Source organism: Anomaloglossus baeobatrachus, chromosome 1, assembly GCF_048569485.1.
Source record: "Anomaloglossus baeobatrachus isolate aAnoBae1 chromosome 1, aAnoBae1.hap1, whole genome shotgun sequence".
Classification (NCBI taxonomy): Eukaryota; Metazoa; Chordata; class Amphibia; order Anura; family Aromobatidae; genus Anomaloglossus; species Anomaloglossus baeobatrachus.
Genome location: NC_134353.1, coordinates 373014548 through 373032509, shown reverse-complemented (window position 1 = coordinate 373032509; position 17962 = coordinate 373014548). Strand labels below are relative to the sequence as shown.

General features: G+C 47.9%; 1 protein-coding gene across 1 annotated transcript in view; it reads right to left on the bottom strand.

The window, feature by feature from the left end:
- IFI30 (IFI30 lysosomal thiol reductase) overlaps positions 1 to 12549 on the bottom strand; it is a 31450-nt gene extending 18901 nt beyond the window's left edge. The window contains exons 1-4 of the mRNA XM_075337816.1: positions 12379 to 12549; positions 5207 to 5401; positions 3708 to 3782; positions 2875 to 2970 (exon numbers count right to left, since the gene is read on the bottom strand). Of these exons, the coding sequence (XP_075193931.1) occupies positions 2875 to 2970; positions 3708 to 3782; positions 5207 to 5401; positions 12379 to 12495 (483 nt within the window). The 5' untranslated portion in view covers positions 12496 to 12549. The remainder of the gene's footprint in view (positions 1 to 2874; positions 2971 to 3707; positions 3783 to 5206; positions 5402 to 12378) is intronic.
- Between the last annotated feature and the right edge of the window lie 5413 nt (positions 12550 to 17962).

Here is a 17962-nt window from a genome sequence, read left to right as displayed (position 1 = left end):
TATATACCAGGATATAGGCATGATGGGGATAGACAGATAGATCGATCGATCTGGATGCTGCCATGATAGCAGACATACCAGGAAGTGGCCCAGGATGGGGGACATTACGATACAATGGAGGGGAACTTTTATGTCTTTAGGATTTAAAACGCTTCAATGGCCCATACATCTAATGGGGGGGGGGGGGGGGGGATGGGAAGGGGCATAGGCTCAAACTCTGCACCGGGGCCCATCAGACTGTAGTTACGCCACTGGATGTGGGCATGCCCCGTGTCCAGTTTACAACTGTGGGGTGGGAGTATTGGAGTTTAAGGGGAAGCCACGGACCATTTTATTTCAGCCGAAAGCTGTGCTGTGAACTGCAATTTCCCCTCAGTCACCAATCATGCATTGTACAGCAGCAACAGGAGGTCCAGACAGTGGTGGTGAGCACAGGTTGGCAGTCTGACATTGTACTACTGGTGCTAATTCCAGGCTACCAAGCTGTACTCACTGCTGCAGCCCTACTCCGAGTGGTGAGTGCAGTGGTGGTGACTTCTAGTAGTGCGAACAGCTTGGTGGCCTGGTCTCTGTATTAGAACATCAGGGGGCTCAACATGTTCTCACTACCGCTGTCACACCTAGTGTTCAGCTCATAGCATCATGGCTATACTCAGAGCAGAGTCAGTGTAAAGCCTCAATCAGATTTCCCTGCATTGTAAGCTTCTGAATGAAGATGCACACTGGCAGCCATGTATTTAATCCCAACATGTGTGACGCCAACATGAGCTGTGCATCTAATCCTTTTGTGTGATACAGTGAGCAGTGTCAACAGAATTAACGCTGCCATCCATCTTTGTTAACGCTGTCCGTGTCAATATGACTTTGCAGTCACAAAAAAATAAAATAAAAATTATATATGGCTCTGCAAAAAGGATAAAATGGGAGAATGACGTTTAGGATCACAGCGCAAATGGCCTGAAGGTGAGTAGAGGAGGAGTGACAGTAATGTGAGCTAGCAGTACACAAGGTTTTCATGGCAAATGTTATCAGCTGCTCCCCCAGCATTTACCCCCCCCGTTATGACCCATGACGTACATGTACATCCTAGGTTGTGGCAGACATGTCTGCCGAGATGATCAGCAGATATGTGCAGCTCACAGGTACGGGTGGATAGTCACAGATTCTTGCAATTTCCTATGTAGAAGGAGGGGGCAGAGCTGCCTCTACGTCCTCCCTCTACACAGAATATCTTTAGTAACATCTGCCATCTCTCTCAATCATGGGAAAGTCCTCACTGAATTCAGATTTTACCTCAGAAATGAGGCTTTTGATGACTGATCAATTCTGGCAGAGAAAGAAGCAGATTTGTCTGATTAGATTACAAAGTTGCTTATTTTTCGTGTATTATTGATTTATGGGAAAAAAGTTACACTTTAATATTTTTACAATATTGGTGTTCTGGTTCACATTTATACTTTGCTCTTCTCAAACGTCTGACGGGCATTTAGATATTTATGCTTTGTTCCCCTGCTACTGTAGTCAGCTGCTCCTTCATTTTTGTCATGTGTAATACTGTAGTCGTCATTGATGAGTCATGCGTATATGCAATCAGATAGAGCCTGGGAACAAATTGTATGCGTGTCTCTAGTCTTCCTCAAAAGACAGTCTGGCCTTTCCAAAAATACACAGCACATGTCTATGATCAAGGGTAACTAGTTGATATGAGGAGACTGGCCTTCATTAGTGGTGGGGTATTCTTGTATTGCTGCCTGACACCGACCCATTTGCTAATAAAGTCAAAGTATTCTTCTAGTATCAAAACTAGAAATGTAGCAAATGTTAGTGACTCAAAGCACACAAAAATGCTGTCTGTTCCAGGGGTGGGGTTAGTCTTTGCTCGCAGTGTGTCCTCATTACAATACACTATTGCTGGCTCGTCACTTTTATTAGAGCCAGTAAGGGAGTGCACGGTCATAGTCAAAAATATTGCACAGGGCAAAGAAAGCTCCTTCTAAGTATATGTCAGAACTGACAAACCGACGCATGATCAGTAGAGCAGGGACTAACATAGCCCCTGAAACAGATGTCACTGATGACACTTTGTTTCAAGGTGTGGGCAGCAGCGACCGCAGCCTCTGCTCTGCTCCCTGATGTCCCAGCATGCACTGCTGATACTCAAAATGTTAAACCGGAAGTAGGTAAACAAATAAAATAAAGTAGTTAGGGGATGGTAGGAACCTTTTAATTCTAGCATATTTGAAAAGCCATTAGATCAAATGGTCATTAAGGGTATAACCAAAAAAAAAAAAAAAAACACATCCCTCAATATTAGGGTGCCTTCACACGTGCGTATAACTCGCATGAGTATCGGATCGCATCACCCGGCGCGGCTAGCTTCTCTGCTGACAGGAGCAGCTCAGCTGCTCCTATTTCTATGCGGCTGACATGCTCCTGTCCGGAGAGTGTGCGGCCGCACCGAGTGATGCGTTCCGATACTCATGCGAGTTATACGCTCGTGTGAGGGCACCCTTAGGTTTAGACTATCCCTTTGAACGGAATCTGTTAGAAGAAAAAAAAAAACAAAAAACAAACCTACTATGTAATCTGAAGACTGCAGGTAGGGGCTCAGGCGTCACCTATTAAGATGTGTGCCGTTTCCATACAAGGTTTATTTAATCACCAGGAGATTATCACTGCCTAGACCACAGCTCATGTGAGCCCTAGGTCGAACACACCCCAGCCTCAACTAGGTAGCTCACTGTCAATATACAATGTACACAGAGCAATTAGTGTGTTTGACTATAGCAGGTCAAATGAGAATGAATTGGGGTATAATATGTGTTATTGACAAGCTAACAAAGAATAGTAGGGGATAGACACATGATTACTTACTGGTTCCAAAACATTTGTCAAATTATAGGACTGTTCAATGCAGAAAATGATGGGAAAGTAGTTTTGTAGGTCCTTCAGATGATATATAACACAGGCCTAAAAATAAAATACACACGAGCAAAGTAAGAAGAAATACAAGGGGGCAATAAAATATAGAAATATGAAAAGAAAAAAAAAAAAAAAAAAAAAAGAAAAATATTATATACACATCATTAACATTACAGCATAAACACATAAAACAATGCCAGTTTACTTATATTTGGAATGGATAAAAAAAACCAAAAAAAAAAAAAAACACAAACACTGTAGACAGATACTGATAACATCTAGTGATGAGCGAGCAGGAGCTGGGTACTTGTAATGAGCAGTTGGATTTGCAGATGAGTGCGGCTTGTGTACCAGGGTATACTAGACATCAATAGAGAACTCAAGTCGCACCCATCCGAACATCCAACTACTCATTTAGAGTACCTGAGCATGGTAGTCCTCACTCATCACTTACATGATGGAATTGTAATAGTTACTGCTGTAGTAAACTTATGCATGTCATGGTCGTTTGATCATATCTAGGTGTAAAATGACAGTTGGCACTTGGGTGGTTTGGAATAGGAAGGGAAAACTGCAAGAGGGCTTACTAGACAGTTTATTTATTTATTTTAGATCTAGACTATATGCACAGTAAAAAGCTTCCACAATTTGAAGCATTTGCTCCATTCTGATGCATTATAGGAGTAACCCCCCCCCCCCCCGCCATGAAATATGTACATCAAGACAGGATGTTATGCAAATTCGACCCATGCCAATGCGTTGTGAAGTTTTCATAATGTACAAACCTCGATTGTGTTTACATAGCATTCACTTGGTCCGTGCTGACACGTGAACTCCCATTTTCCAGAGACATTCCTCTCCTACAAAAATAAATAAAATTTATATATATTGTACTTACATCTGCCCTTACCTACGCTGTCCTGTTCTCTTGTGACTGATTACAAGCTCTCAATGCAAGTCTATGAGAGCCATGTTCAGAAAGACTCACACAGGCCGGTCACAACTTGAGCGGCGCTGAGAAAAGCAGAATATGGCAGCTGGTAAGTATGATCCTAGGTGCAGGGAACTAGTGGCACCACTCCAGCAGTAAAATAAGCACTGGAGTTGTGCTTTAATCTTTCCTGGACCCAGCTGAAAAATCATCAGATACAGGCATTAAAAACAAGAGGACAAGCCTTCAAACTGGCGAAAAATTACCAGTCATGATCATGGTAAATTATATGAGCATGCAGGCGAAGGAAGCTGATGTTACCCTGACATCTGTGATCTGATATCTTATGTTTTTTTCTTTATATGCAAGTGAGCTTTTAAAGTCTATGGGCCAGACACAGCTCGTTGCAAGAATCTGAATTTAGAGGTTATTTTAAATTAAGGGGAATTACCAGTGTGAGTCATGTAGACTGTCAGTCATTACATGTGTCACCCTTTTCTGGTAACTCTCATAAAATAAGCTCTGGAGGCAGATTCATCTCAAGCCTATAGACATTAACAACTCATTTACATCAAAAACGTGGGTTTCTCTGGAATAAGAAATCAGATTGCAGATATCAAGGCATCATTTTATTCAGCTTCCTATGACCTGCATGCCCTATACAGTGGAACCTCGGTTTACGAGTAACTTGGTGTGCGAGTATTTCGCTATACGTGCAAAGCTTGCTGTAAATTTATAACTCAGTTTATGAGCAAATACTCACCGCACACACGTCCGGAACTGTAACACACAGTTCTTGTAGTCCGTAGGTACAGTATGTATCTGGTAACCATTGTGATGATGGAGGAACTTCCGCTGTCAGCCGCTTCTCAAAGGCAGTGTGCTGACCAATCAGAGGCAAGCGGCTGACACCTTTCACATTTGCTGCTGACGCGTTGACCGGGTAAGCTCTGGCATCGGTCGCAATAGTTACCTGATACATATACTGTACATGCGGACTACAAGAACCAGGAGGCTGGTGAGGTGAGGCAAGTACATACATACATACATACATACATACATACATACATACATACAATAGGGGACCAGGATGGACATTGCACAAGTTGTGGAACAAATTGTCTGCATTGAATGATTTCCTATGGGAAATCTTGATTTGCTAGACAAGTAACTTTGTTTATGAGCACACTCCCAGAAAGTATTGTTCTCGTAAACCAAGGTTCCACTGTAGATGGTTAGGAGCATTCATCCTATTGGCAGATTTCTTTTAAAGTTTGATTTAACAAATATAAAATAAAATACATTGAGCAGTTTGTAGTCCAAGACAGGATTTATTCTGTCATTGGTCCTTACCTGTGCATTCCCATACGGTACCAGCGTAACATTCATGATCTCCCTTAACATTAGCCAGGTTGGGAAGAGTTGCAAGACAATAAAATTGCGACAAGCTCCACAAAGGCTCTCATAGTACAATTCAACCTGTACAGCCGGCTCATTACTATTTTTAGGGTTCTGGTGAGAAAAATACTCAATACACTGTTGTTCTACCTGCAAATTAAAAAACACTCATCAGTTCACATTGCTATAAATAGACATTAGGCAAACAAACTTAAAGTTTGTGGGGTTTTTCCCCCAGGACATAATGAAGTAATTACAGTAATTGGGAAACCTCTAACTGCTTAATAACCTATTATACTATGCCATAGATTTTGGGGTTTTCCAAGGGTGAGGAAAAATATATTATGGCTAACTTGTTTGATCCAGGAAAACCCCTGTAATTGTTGGTTGTGTTAACAGGTTTGAGGATGCAACAGCGCAGACCATGAAGAATCAGTGATAGCTGACCTGACAATTTACTAGACACAAATGAAAAAAAAAAGACGCTATTGCCAAAAGGATCAAAGAAACACTGAAAAAAAAAATATAAAAATTATATATACACACTGTATAATATATATTAATACACACAAGCAGGTGGAGGAATCCTCCTAAATCCAGCTCACCATGTGCACTTGGACGTCCTTTTAGATGGTGCACAGAAAATCTCAAGCCAAGAGGCTAGCACAAAAAAAAAAAAAAATATATATATATATTACATACACATAATTTTTTTTTTCCCTACCACCCATGACAGCACCACGGAGCGTAGATCTTCCCTTCTAAGACAGGAAACCTACTGGATAGGAGGGCGATACCTCTCCCGCATCAGTTGGTTTACTGTCCTTGGAGGCCAGGAATCAGGAGGAGGAGAAACTACATATCCTAGATGTCCGAAGATGCCGGATACACCTTAAAACCACAGAGTCTTAGGCTACATGCGCACGCTGCTTTTTTTCCTGCTTTTTTGGCTGCAGTTTTGTTGTCAGAACTTTCTGACATTTGACTTCCCAGCAAAGTCTATGAGAAGTCAGATTTTCTATGCGCACGTTGCAGTTTATTTGTCAGCGTTTTATTTGTCAAAGGTTTGTGACAAATAAAATGCACCATGTTCATTCTTCCTGCGTTTGTCAACATTTGTCCCAAAAACGCAGCAAAAATGCACCAAAAATTACATGTGTTTTTTTGACATTTCCAGGCTCTCTCTGACAATGTGCAGTTTTGGCTGCAGTTTGTGAACACAAAGATGCAGCGTGCGCATGTAGCCTTAGAAACTAGATAGGTCTTTGTCACCTTTCAGGGCCAGGGAAAGGGTTATAAAGGCATCTAAATCTACAGCTAGGTGGATTCAAGAGGCCATTATTTTAGCCTACATGACTTCAGGCAGTTCACCCCGGAAGGGCTGAAGGCTCATTCCACAAGAGCGGTGGCAAACCCCTGGGCGGAGAAGTCCAATATCTCCATCGAGCACATTTCTAAGGCAGCAACGTGGTCTTCACCCTTTATCTTTTATAGGCACTACCCGCTCGATTTATCATCCTCCTCTGATCTCACCTTTGGTAGAAACGGTTTAGAGACTGTGGTCCCACCTAGCTGAATTCTCTAATTTTCTGTGGCGCTGTCGTGAGTGGTACAGGAAAAAAAAAAAAACCACACCCCTCCAGGTCCTACGTAATCCACACGAGGTCCCACGACACATCCAGCTCTGCTACATGACGCTGACAGGAGCGGCCGTAGAACACGACCACTCTGTCAGCTCCACGGAGCAACTGAAGTGAGTCGCGCTGTCAGTGATGAAGCCACTCAGGTTACCTGCGGCCACCGCTGGATCCTCCAACTCTGAGGACTAGAGCTGTGGCCACGGGTGACCTGAGTGATGACACCGCTGATGGCCATAGCTGGAGTCCTTCAACTGTGACAGCAAGTCGCCCGAGTGACTGAAGTGAGCCACGCGATCAGCGGTGCCCTCACTCAGGTGATTTGCGGTCATGGGAGGACTCCAGCAGGCCGTAGGTAACTGGAGTGACGGTACCGTTTTATCGCGCGGCTCACTTCAGTCACTCAGGGGATTTGCGATCACCGGTGAGTCCTTCACCTGTTATCGCAAATCAGGCCGCGACACATACACACAATGAAGTTCAAAGGTGGTGGCATTTGTTCATAGGCGGAAAAGCTTGTGACAGGTTCCATTTAAAGAAGGGGGTTGTCCACTACTTTAACATTGACGACATATCATTAGGTCCTGATCTTACAGACTTGAAGAATACCATTGCCAGGTTTATTTTTCCACTGCTTTATAGAGCATCACATGAGAAATGACTCATAACCCTCATAATGCTATGTGGACAGAGAAATAAAGTTATGGCTCTTTGAATAAGGGGGAGGAAAACAAAGCCACTCAGTTCTTAAGTAAGGCTTATTAATTTTAACAGCCACCACAGCCATTTTAATCAGTGCTAGCCAGGCCCCTCGCAAAGGAGTGCAGTAGTACGATGCTGAAATTGGTTTCTTATACGTCAGTTTATAATTCGGCAATTTAGTATTTTTCAGTTTCTTTAGAGGTTTAAACAAAAATAAACACATCACAATAAGATACAATGCACTGATGTGTCTTTATATAAAATACACTTAAAAATCAGCTGCGAAAATTATAAAACAAACTGGCAAAAAAAAAAAAAAAAAAAAAAAAAAATGGGCATCGAAGTATGTTAGTGAAAGGGTTAAACTGCTTTGGGCCACTGATCTAACACCACAGTTGCATGTCTAGTGATGCCCCTAATAAAATTCAAGTGACTGCAGCCTGGGGTTCTGGGCATCAAAACTGGCATCAAAGTGATCACACAGCCAATTTTCACAGATTTAATAAGTAACTGGTGTTTTGAAGGGATTAAATGGCTTATTCAAATCTATGAAAATTGGCTGTGTGCCCACTTTGATGCCAGTTTTGATGCCCAGAACCCCTTTGGGCCAGGCTGCAGTGATCTGAATTTGATTAGGGGCATCACTAGACATGCAATTGTGGTGTTTGGGCCACTGATCTTTCACCCCGTTAACCCTTTCACTAACATACTTCGGTGCCCATTTTTTGCCAGTTGTATCATTTTTGCAGATGATTTTAAGTGTATTTATATTAGGGCACATCAGTGCATTGTATTTTATTATTGTGATGTGTTATTTTTGTTGTTAAACATGTAAAAAAACTGAAAATACTAATACTGACGAAGAAGAAACTAACTTCAGCATCGTTGCAGTAGTACTAAAGATAGAGGGACATGTTTTCCTCTGTAAGTGCACAGTTTTGGCCAGCGGTGTGATGAAGCCACTGGTCCAAGCTGTCAATCAAGCAGGAGTATGTGACGCCCTGGACTAGCAAGGTAGTCACAGACAGGCCCTTGCACAAAACACCCGTCCCCCTAAAAAGGTAACAGCAGCCAACCTAAAAACTTTGGTCACCCCTCTCTGGTCTTGACGTTCACACCAGGGGGCGGAGCCAGGCAGTTGGCCACGTCCACCGAGGAGTTCAGATAGCCTGAGGCGGGAAAGACAGGGGAGAGTAGTTTTGGAGGAGAAGGAGAGCGGAAGGAGAGGAGTAGACGTCTGACAGGGGTCAGGGTCGTAGCCTGGATACCCTTTGGCCAAGAGGCAGACGGTGGTCACCGCCTGCAGGAGCCCGGAAGACTCCCTGGTGGAACCGTAAGGGACAGGGACAGGGTAGTGGCCCGCCGGTACCGAACCGGGGAACCGGAGCACGGGGGGGGGGGGGGGGTACTCAGACCCTGAAACGAGGTTCCGAATCTACCGGACTAAGTTAATTCACTGAGGTCTGGACTTTAGGTCCTTTCCCAACCAAGTCCTGACTGAAGACAACAGCCCAACGAGAGGGATAGAAAGCCACCGCTCAGGCAGAGAGATCCTACGGGCCAGCGTCTGCGGGCAAACGGGCTCTCCTGAGACAGACAGACACACGGGGAGCGGACTCCCGTCGCTGAAGCGCAGGCAGTCCACAGCTACAACACAAGGTGCAGGAGAAAGGCGGGGACCACCAAACCGGGTGGGGAACCAGATGCAACTGGTTGCGGGCACCGACCACCATCTTTTTGGTTTACCAGAGACTCCGGTGTATCTGTCGGAGTGAGTACAACTGTGCCCTCGGACCGCACACCACCCCACACCACACCAGTCCGGCCGCACCCTCACAACCGAGCCCATCAACTCCCTACCCACGGAGGGATCAATGCCCGGCAGCGCAACACCGTCCCCGGGGGCCTAGTAAACAGCAGCGGTGGTGTCTATATTCACCACAACCCGTGGGTGGCGTCACGAACTTAACCCAAACCACGGCCCCGGCCGTAAACATACCTACCAACCCCCTATGTAGCACCAGCATCCTTTCAGAGCGACGTGACCCCGGGTCCGGAGGCGCTCGAGCCACCAACCGACGAGCCCGGATCCGAGCGGCTCGGCTGAAGCCGAGTGCGGGGCGGTACAAGTACACCACAGCATGGCAAGCTGGAAGCACCCTATCGTCATGTTTGATAAAGCACCACACCAGTGTCCCCTTCCCCCCACTGCCAGAGTGTTGCTTTAAACCCAAGTCCTCTGCCCAGTCTTATAATCAGCCTCCAGCGGTTTCACCGTTTTTTTTCCCAGCATTGATCTGGTGGTGCCATCTTGCACCCATAACTTCTGACTTGCCGGAAATCAGAAGATACGTCACAAGTGCTCAATACATCCATCCCTATGAGAGAATAAAGTCAGAACGAGGATCTTATATTTGTATTGGATTGCGACCTCGGAAGCGCTCCATGAAACATTGGAGCTGCCGGCAGGTCACTGGAAACCAACCAGAGCGGCGCTGGAAACAAAAAAGACAATGGAAGGAAAGTTTAAAAAAGGGACTGTCACTAGGTTTTTGCCACCTAATCTGAGTGCAGCATGACGAAGGAAAAGGGACCCTGATTCCAGCGTTGAATCACTTACTGGGCTGCATAGCGTAGCTTAAAGTCACTGTTTAATCAGCAGGAAATTACCTTTAGAGGACTACTTGGCATTGTGCCAGGTAGTCCAGCAGATGCATGATCTCATTATAACCCTGCTCTACATTCAAATAATGAGGAATTAGTGATTTTATCAAGACTACAGTAAGCAGCAAAATAAGTGACTGCTGGAATCAGGATCTCTGCCCCTACATTATGCTGCTCTCAGATGAGGTAGCAAATCCTGGTGACAAGTTCCCTTTAACGACCTATGAGGTACTGGGTATGTCATGGATCGTGTTCTGGTAAGCCCCGCCCCCGGTAGCGATCCGCGCACATATCAGCTGTTATCAACAGCTGACATGTGTGCCTGCTAGCCGCAGGTGGAATCACTTCCACCCGCGCCCATTAACCCCTTTCATTTCCCTGCCAAAATCTGGCAGCGATATGTATATGGGCGCCGCCATGACAGTCACTTAGCCCGCCCCCACCGGAAGACAGATGACATGGTCACATGACTGTCGGTGGTTGCCATGGTAGCACAGGGTCATGTGATGATGCCTGTAGCTAACATGACTCACTTCCTCTCAATGCCGGAATACAGCCGGCATTGAAAGTAAAGCAGCAAATCTGTAGTTCTCAGCTCTGTAGCTGAGATCTGCAGATAACGATCAGCAATCAGATCACTCTGCACTATAGCCCCCTAGGGGGACTAGTAAAAAAAAAAAAAAAAAAAAAAAAATGAAAAGAACTGAAAAAAAAAAAATTAAAAAACCCTAAAAGTTCAAATCACCCCCCTTTCACCTCATTGAAAATTAAAGGGTTAAAAAAATTAAAAAAATACACATTTGGTATCGCCGCGTTCAGAAATGCCCGATTAAAATATAAAATCAATGAATCTGATCAGTAAACTGCGTAGCGGCAAAAAAAAATTTCAAACGCCAAAATTAAGTTTTTTGGTCGCCGCAAGTTTTGCGCAAAATGCAATAACAGGCGATCAAAACATAGCATCTGCGCAAAAATGATACCGTTAAAAACGTCAGGTCGAGACGCAAAAAATAAGCCATCACTGAGCCTCAGATCCCGAAAAATGAGAACGCTACAGGTTTTGGAAAATGGTGCAAAACGTGCGCCACTTTTTTTTTGGACAAGCTTGTGAATTTTTTTTAACCCCTTAGATACAAGTAAACCTATTCATGTTTGGTGTCTACAAACTCGCACTGACCTGAGGCATCACATAGATACCTCAGTTTTATCATATAGTGAACACGGTGAATAAAATATCCCAAAAACTATTGTACAATCACACTTTTTTTTGCTGTTTTCCAGTATACTATATGGTAAAACCTATGGTTTCATTTAAAAGTACAACTCGTCCCGCAAAAAAAAACAAGCCTTCATATGGCATGATTGACGGAAAAATAAAAAAGTTACGCCTCTCGGAAGAAGGGGAGCAAAAAACAAAAACGCAAAAACTGAAAGTGCCCGGGGGCTGAAGGGGTTAAGGGTGCAGTCATACAGCCGTACAACATGTCAAGCGTGACATGGTGTATTTCTATACAGCTCACTCAGGTCGGGAGAGCGGCCAGCCAGTCTGGGTATTGTGATGCGATCCTCGGACGAGTCATATGACCACCTGACTGCACCCTAAAACAGGGGATTTAGCTACAAAGCATCACTCCAGCAGTGAAAAAAAAAAAGACAAAAACCTGAAGTGATGCATTAAACTTAGAGGAAGCGGCTATTGAATCACTAAGGTGCTATATCCCTATACAAACATTATGTGCTTAGTTTATGGTCAGTTTAGGCTGACACTCACTTCATGCTTTTTTTTTTTAGTCACACAAGATACAGTATATGAAAGTGAGTACACCCCCTCTTTTTTTTTTTCATGGGACAATACTGAAGATATGACACTTTGATACAACGTAAAGCAATCAGTATACATTTGTTTTGCCTTCTAAACAGCACAACACAATCAGCACTAGTTTAAAAACAAAAAAAACCAACAGCACTGACTATAGACATTGGTACAGGAGTCTGAACTACGCCCCCTGAAGGTTTGGTGGACCCCTGTAAACAGTCGGCTGTGCCTGTGACACAGCAGTACCTATTAATAGCAGTGGATTGGGGAGAATAGCATGTCATAGCGGTGAATCGCATGCGTCTTACCTTACACGCTTTAGCGATCTCCCAGGAGCTGCACCAGGCCCTTGGAGGGTGGTCACAGACCTGCTGGGAGTAAGCACCTGCAAAGTACACGGTGATGAGCAGCGCAGCAGCCCTCATTATGGAGGCTACTACTCAGCAGTGTCTGCTCAGGAAAGTGGAAGCAACTTACTTTATACACAGCCACTCCCCGCAATCTCAGCCTCTTCCTGACCCTCCCCAGTGTACACGTGCCAGCACAGACAGTCTGTGCCCAGGGTGGAAGACACGGTTTCATTATTTCAAAATAATAGGGGATTTTTTTTTGCCTATTAGAAAAGTTCCTAAGAATTTGTTATCCTAAACTGGGTGGCACAATATTTGTATTTCCATTGCACATGGTATTAGATTATAGTGATGAAAAGGTCTGTCATAAAGCCTAAAATGACCCTCCGTCATAGGTCACAATATATACAATGAACACGAAGAGCAAACATGTCAGATACCCCCTCATACCTCCTTCTGATGCGCTAGGCACAGTCACACTGCTGTATAACAGCGATTACATCGCAGTGCCCAGACTGGCCGGCGGCTCTCCTGACCCGAGCGAGACATCGTGTATTTCTCTGCAGCACTCACGCTCAAGTCAGGAGAGCCGCCGGCCAGTTTGAGCATTGCAATTTGATCATCATCCATGTTATAAGGCCTTGTGAATGCGCCCTAAGCCCCCCTTCACAAATCCGTGTCTCCGGTACGTTTGGTCCATTTCCTCACGTGCCGGACACACGGCTCTGCGCTCACGTGAGTGTTTTGCTATGGACCGTGTGTCCGTGTGGCGCATACGTGTGCTCCACACGTAGACATGTCCATTTTTCTCTGGCATCACGGGTGTCACACGGACCGCACACGGACTGCACGGATGTGATCCGTGTGACACGCACCAAAGATAACACACGTGCCTGTGAAATAAAAATAATTTCTATCCTCACCTTCTCCAGCCCTGCTGTCTCTGCCGCTGCTGGCACTTGCTTTTGACCCCCGCTCATGCTCATTACATATTCACTTCACTGCGGATCGGAAGCAGGAGCAGCGGGGAGTCGCCAGGACCTGAGACCGAAGATCAGCACCACGGACAGCAACTCCAGGGACAGGTGAGCAGAAAGTTCCCATTCTCTGTGTGTTATCACGGATAACACACGGAGAACACACATGTGCCATAAACACGGCACACGGAGGGCAATACGCACCTTTGACACGTCCGTGAAAAACGTGTGTGATTTTCACGAACGTATGAAGGAGGCCTAACACAGATGCTGATTCTATCTTATCGCAATATAAGGTTGTATGTCACAGACATTGAAAATTTGGTGATTTTTTTTTTCCCCTCAGGATTTGTAGCCAAAACCAGGAGTGGAACAAACTGACGAAAATATAACAGAAACACGAGCACCACTGCTGTATTTTTCATCCACTCCTGATTTTGGCTTACAAATACTGAGGTAAAAAACTCACCAAATACTGAATGAGTGGACGTGGTCTGACTAAAGTGGGCTTCACATCAGCGGTATTCTGCTGCAATGCCGGATCAGGCACAAATGCGTTTCAATTTAATGTATTTCCTATGGACTTGTGGCAAGTTCCGGTCACATGCGGTTGTGTATGACGCCCGCAACCACATGTGACCGGAACTTGCCACGAGTCCATAGGAAATGCATTGAAGTGAAACACATTAGTGCCGGATCCCGCATTGTGGCAGAATACTGCTGACGTGAAGCCCGCTTTACAGCCGTCTCAATAGCAAAGTCTGAGCAGTGGCAATTTGTGAGAATGTAAAACCAACATCATGAGCCGGTTACCAGATATATTTGCAATACATGTCCAAAATATAATCAGACGGGGAATTTCGATTTGAGGGTCACTTTAAAGGAGTTTTCTACTTCATAAAACACCCATATGCTTGCCTCTTTCACACGTCTGTGTTTCCGGTATGTGTAACGTTCGTTTTAGGCGTACTGGAGACATAGACTCACTTTGACCCATTACGTTCAATGGGCTTGGCCACACATCGGTGTTTTCACAAGTTCCATGTGTCCTTTTTGAGCACACGCATGTCCGTGTGATTGACATGTCGCGGGCGGGGAGGGCGCTGCGCTCACCATGCTCGGGTCCGGCGCTGCTGCTGCTGCTCGGTGGCTCGAGCGGTAGGCCGGATCCGGGGACTCGAGCGGCGCTCCTCGCCCGTGAGTGAAAGGGATGGTTTGGTTTGGGGATGTAGTCCATGACGCCACCCACGGTGTGTGGTGAGGTTGGGACACCACCGCTGCTCTGTACGGTGATCCCGGGAGCGATGACAGGGAGCAGCTGGGATGTTTCTCTCCCCTCCGTGGGTAGGGGGATTTTGGTAGTCCCGGGGCCCTGAGTTGTTGACTGTAAGGTGGATTGCGGGGCTTGGCCGGGTGCAGGGTCGTGGGGGCAGCGCAGTGCCAGACGGCACGATGGTACTTACTCAGCCAGTAACGTACACGGAGTCTCTGGTAAAACAAACGGCTGGATGCATGAGTCCCACAGACGGCTGCGGCGGTCACTCCCGGTAGGTTGGCGGTAACTGTCTCTCCCTGCACCGGTGTTGTGTTCTCGGCCCCGATGGCTTCCCACCGGTAACCCGCTCCCCAGCGGTATATTTGACGGAGGAGCCCCTTTTGCCCACAGGCGCTGGCCCTGGGAACTCTAGCTGAGCGGTAGCTGTATTTCCCTTCACAGTTGAGCGGTTGCCTTCAGTCGGGTCTTTGCTGCTGGGAAACCCCGGAGGTTCCCGTCGCTGACGGATTTGACCGGTTTAACGGCGACTCCAAGCCTGGTCGGTGTCCGTAGGCCCTGCCGAATGGTGCTGACTTCTCTTCGCTCCCCGGTCCGGTACCGGCGGGCCACCGCCCGTCCCCGGTCCTTACGGTTGTGCGTCAATCGGCCTCGCCTGCAGACGGTCACTACCGTCTGCCAACCTTGCTGTTTCTGTGCCCGGGCCATGTGCCCGGGCCATGTACCCAGGCACGGCCAGTCAGCTCCTCCACTACTACTTCCTCAACTCCACTCCAAAACAGAACTGCAAACTGAACTGAACCCTTTTCCCGCCTCCAGGACTGTGAACTCCTCGGTGGGTGGAGCCAACCGCCTGGCCCCGCCCCACCTGGTGTGGACATCAGCCCCTGAAGGGAGGCAACAAGGATTTTGTGTGTGCGGCTGATGTGCCTAACCGGGGTGTGGGGTGTGTTGTTGCAGTACTTGTGACGTCCTGGCTTGTCCAGGGCGCCACATTCCCCCTTGGTTAAACGCAGACCGTCCGCGGGCTGCTCGTCCATCACCGGTTTTATTTTCACAACTGAAAAAGCAGAAAACACATAAAAACTCAAGCATTACTTTATAAAACTTCCCATAACGGGAGGCACTTTTCTTAAACGTTACGAACACTTTTATTAATGATAACGGCTTCTGCTCACCCCCCGCCCAAGCAACCTGGCCCTGATGCTGCCCCTAAGAAAATGGGCAGCACCCCTTGCCCCAGTCCAGAACCAAGTTGCCCAAGCGGGTACGGTCTCTTTCAGGGGACCCGAGTCCATGGGGACCCCTGAACCCCCGGAGGATTGCCACTGGTTACGGTAGTGGCGGGCCTGGGCCATCCATTTCCTCCAGGCCCATCCTCCCAAATCAGCCTCTCCGGAGGCAGTCACGGTAACAAGCCAACATTTTTATTTACATGCCACTAGTTTGTGGTTGCCCTGCAAGTTCTCGGGCTTGTCCGTAAGTAGTTCCTTACGCAACGGTTGCAGAAGGTCCCTACGGGGACTAGTTGCCGGCAACGGCCGGTTCAATCACGGTTCTAATCTGGTCACAGTTCGGTTGATTACTTTCTCTTATCATTCGGTTACATTCTACAACATTCAAAAACATCACAACGGTGCTGATGGTCCCAATGGGGACACTTGCGGCGGAGGACCGCTGCCATCACTCTAGATCCACTCCACCTGGCGGGGGAGGGGGCTGGGTTGGTGCTTGAGGCTCCTGGCCTCCTCTCAGCCTAGCGTCCAGGGCAAACCAGCCCCTCTCCCCGCAGTGCCGGGTATAGGTGATAAGGTTGCCGGCAAGCAAGTTGCGGCTTGGGTGATCCTCCGGCAGGTGGTCATTTACGTCCCTCCGGGCTATAAAAACTTCAGCCTCCAGGCCCGATTCGAAAATGAAGCCGTATCCCCTACGGACGTTGAACCTCCTCACTTGCCCCTCGTACCTCGGGCCCCGCACCCGTAAAGTGGCCCTGCGGAGGTTCTCCTTCTCCCTTATTGTGCAGGCTACCAGCTCCGCCTTCCTCTTATCCCTCTCCGCGATTTCTTGGCCCAGCGGTGTCGGCTCCCTGTCCCAGTAAGGGGCTATTGCGGGCCCCTGCGCACGGGTCGGGCCCCGCAAGACCTCCTTTACGCTGCCCATGACTGGCGTTCGGGGTGGGAGGTCCCACGGTGTCATGGCCTGGGGGGCTGCCTCACAGCAACGACCCAGCGCAGCCTCAGCCGAGGCGTGGGGGATGGGTACAGGGAGCTTCTCCCGCTTGACCTCCGTCTCTTTCTACACGGGGCAAGCTGCCGGAGTCGGTTCGGGCCTAGGCACGGTCACTGGGTGTGCCTCCGGGGCATCTCCGCTAACGGGTTCGGCTTTTGGTATCTTCCAGGGGAGCGGTGACGGATGGCCACGGGCCTCGGCTGCAGGTCGGTCCGCCTGGGCGGATTAGCAGGGTACCGCTATCGGTTGCGGTGGTAGCAGGCCTAGTGGCGGGGCAGCGGCAGCCAACACGGGCAGCGGGGGAGGCAGCAGGGCGAGCGGGTGCAGACCGGGCTCCTCAGACACGATGGCTGACCCTTCCGGGATACAGGGGCGTGGGTCGCTTACCCGCTCTTCCAAAACTTCCTCCACCTCGCGTCTCCGTATGGCTGCCACCACATCCGCCATGTCGGCCTCCCACTCCTCCAAGAGGAGCTGCACTCGGATCTGCAGTCGGCTATGCAGCTGAGCGGTCCGGACCTCCACCCACGCCGTGGTGCCGGGCGTGAGGGCTACGGTGTTGCTGGTCGGACGGTGCATCACTGTGGCGGCCTCTTCCAGGAAGCAAAAGATGGCCGCAGGGTCCTGGCGTACCTGCTTTTATAGCCGCGGTCTACATGCGGCCAGATGCCATCCGTGCCCCCTTGGTTTCTTTCCCGGCACCTCCTCTTCAGGGGCGGAACTTCGGCTTTCGCACCTCCACTGCTTGAGAAGACGCTCGAGCGAGGACTTTTCGCGCCCAAGATGGCGGTTTCTGAAAATTTTCGGCCGAACCCTCCGGCGGGACACAAGGTGCACCTCTACCACATGGCAGAGCGGTAAGATCCTGTGCGTGACGCCAAGTTGTCACGGGCGGGGAGGGCGCTGCGCTCACCACGCTCGGGTCCGGCGTTGCTGCTGCTGCTCGGTGGCTCGAGCAATGGGCCGGATCCGGGGACTCGAGCGGCGCTCCTCGCCCGTGAGTGAAAGGGATGATTTGGTTTGGGGATGTAGTCCGTGACGCCACCCATGGTGTGTGGTGAGG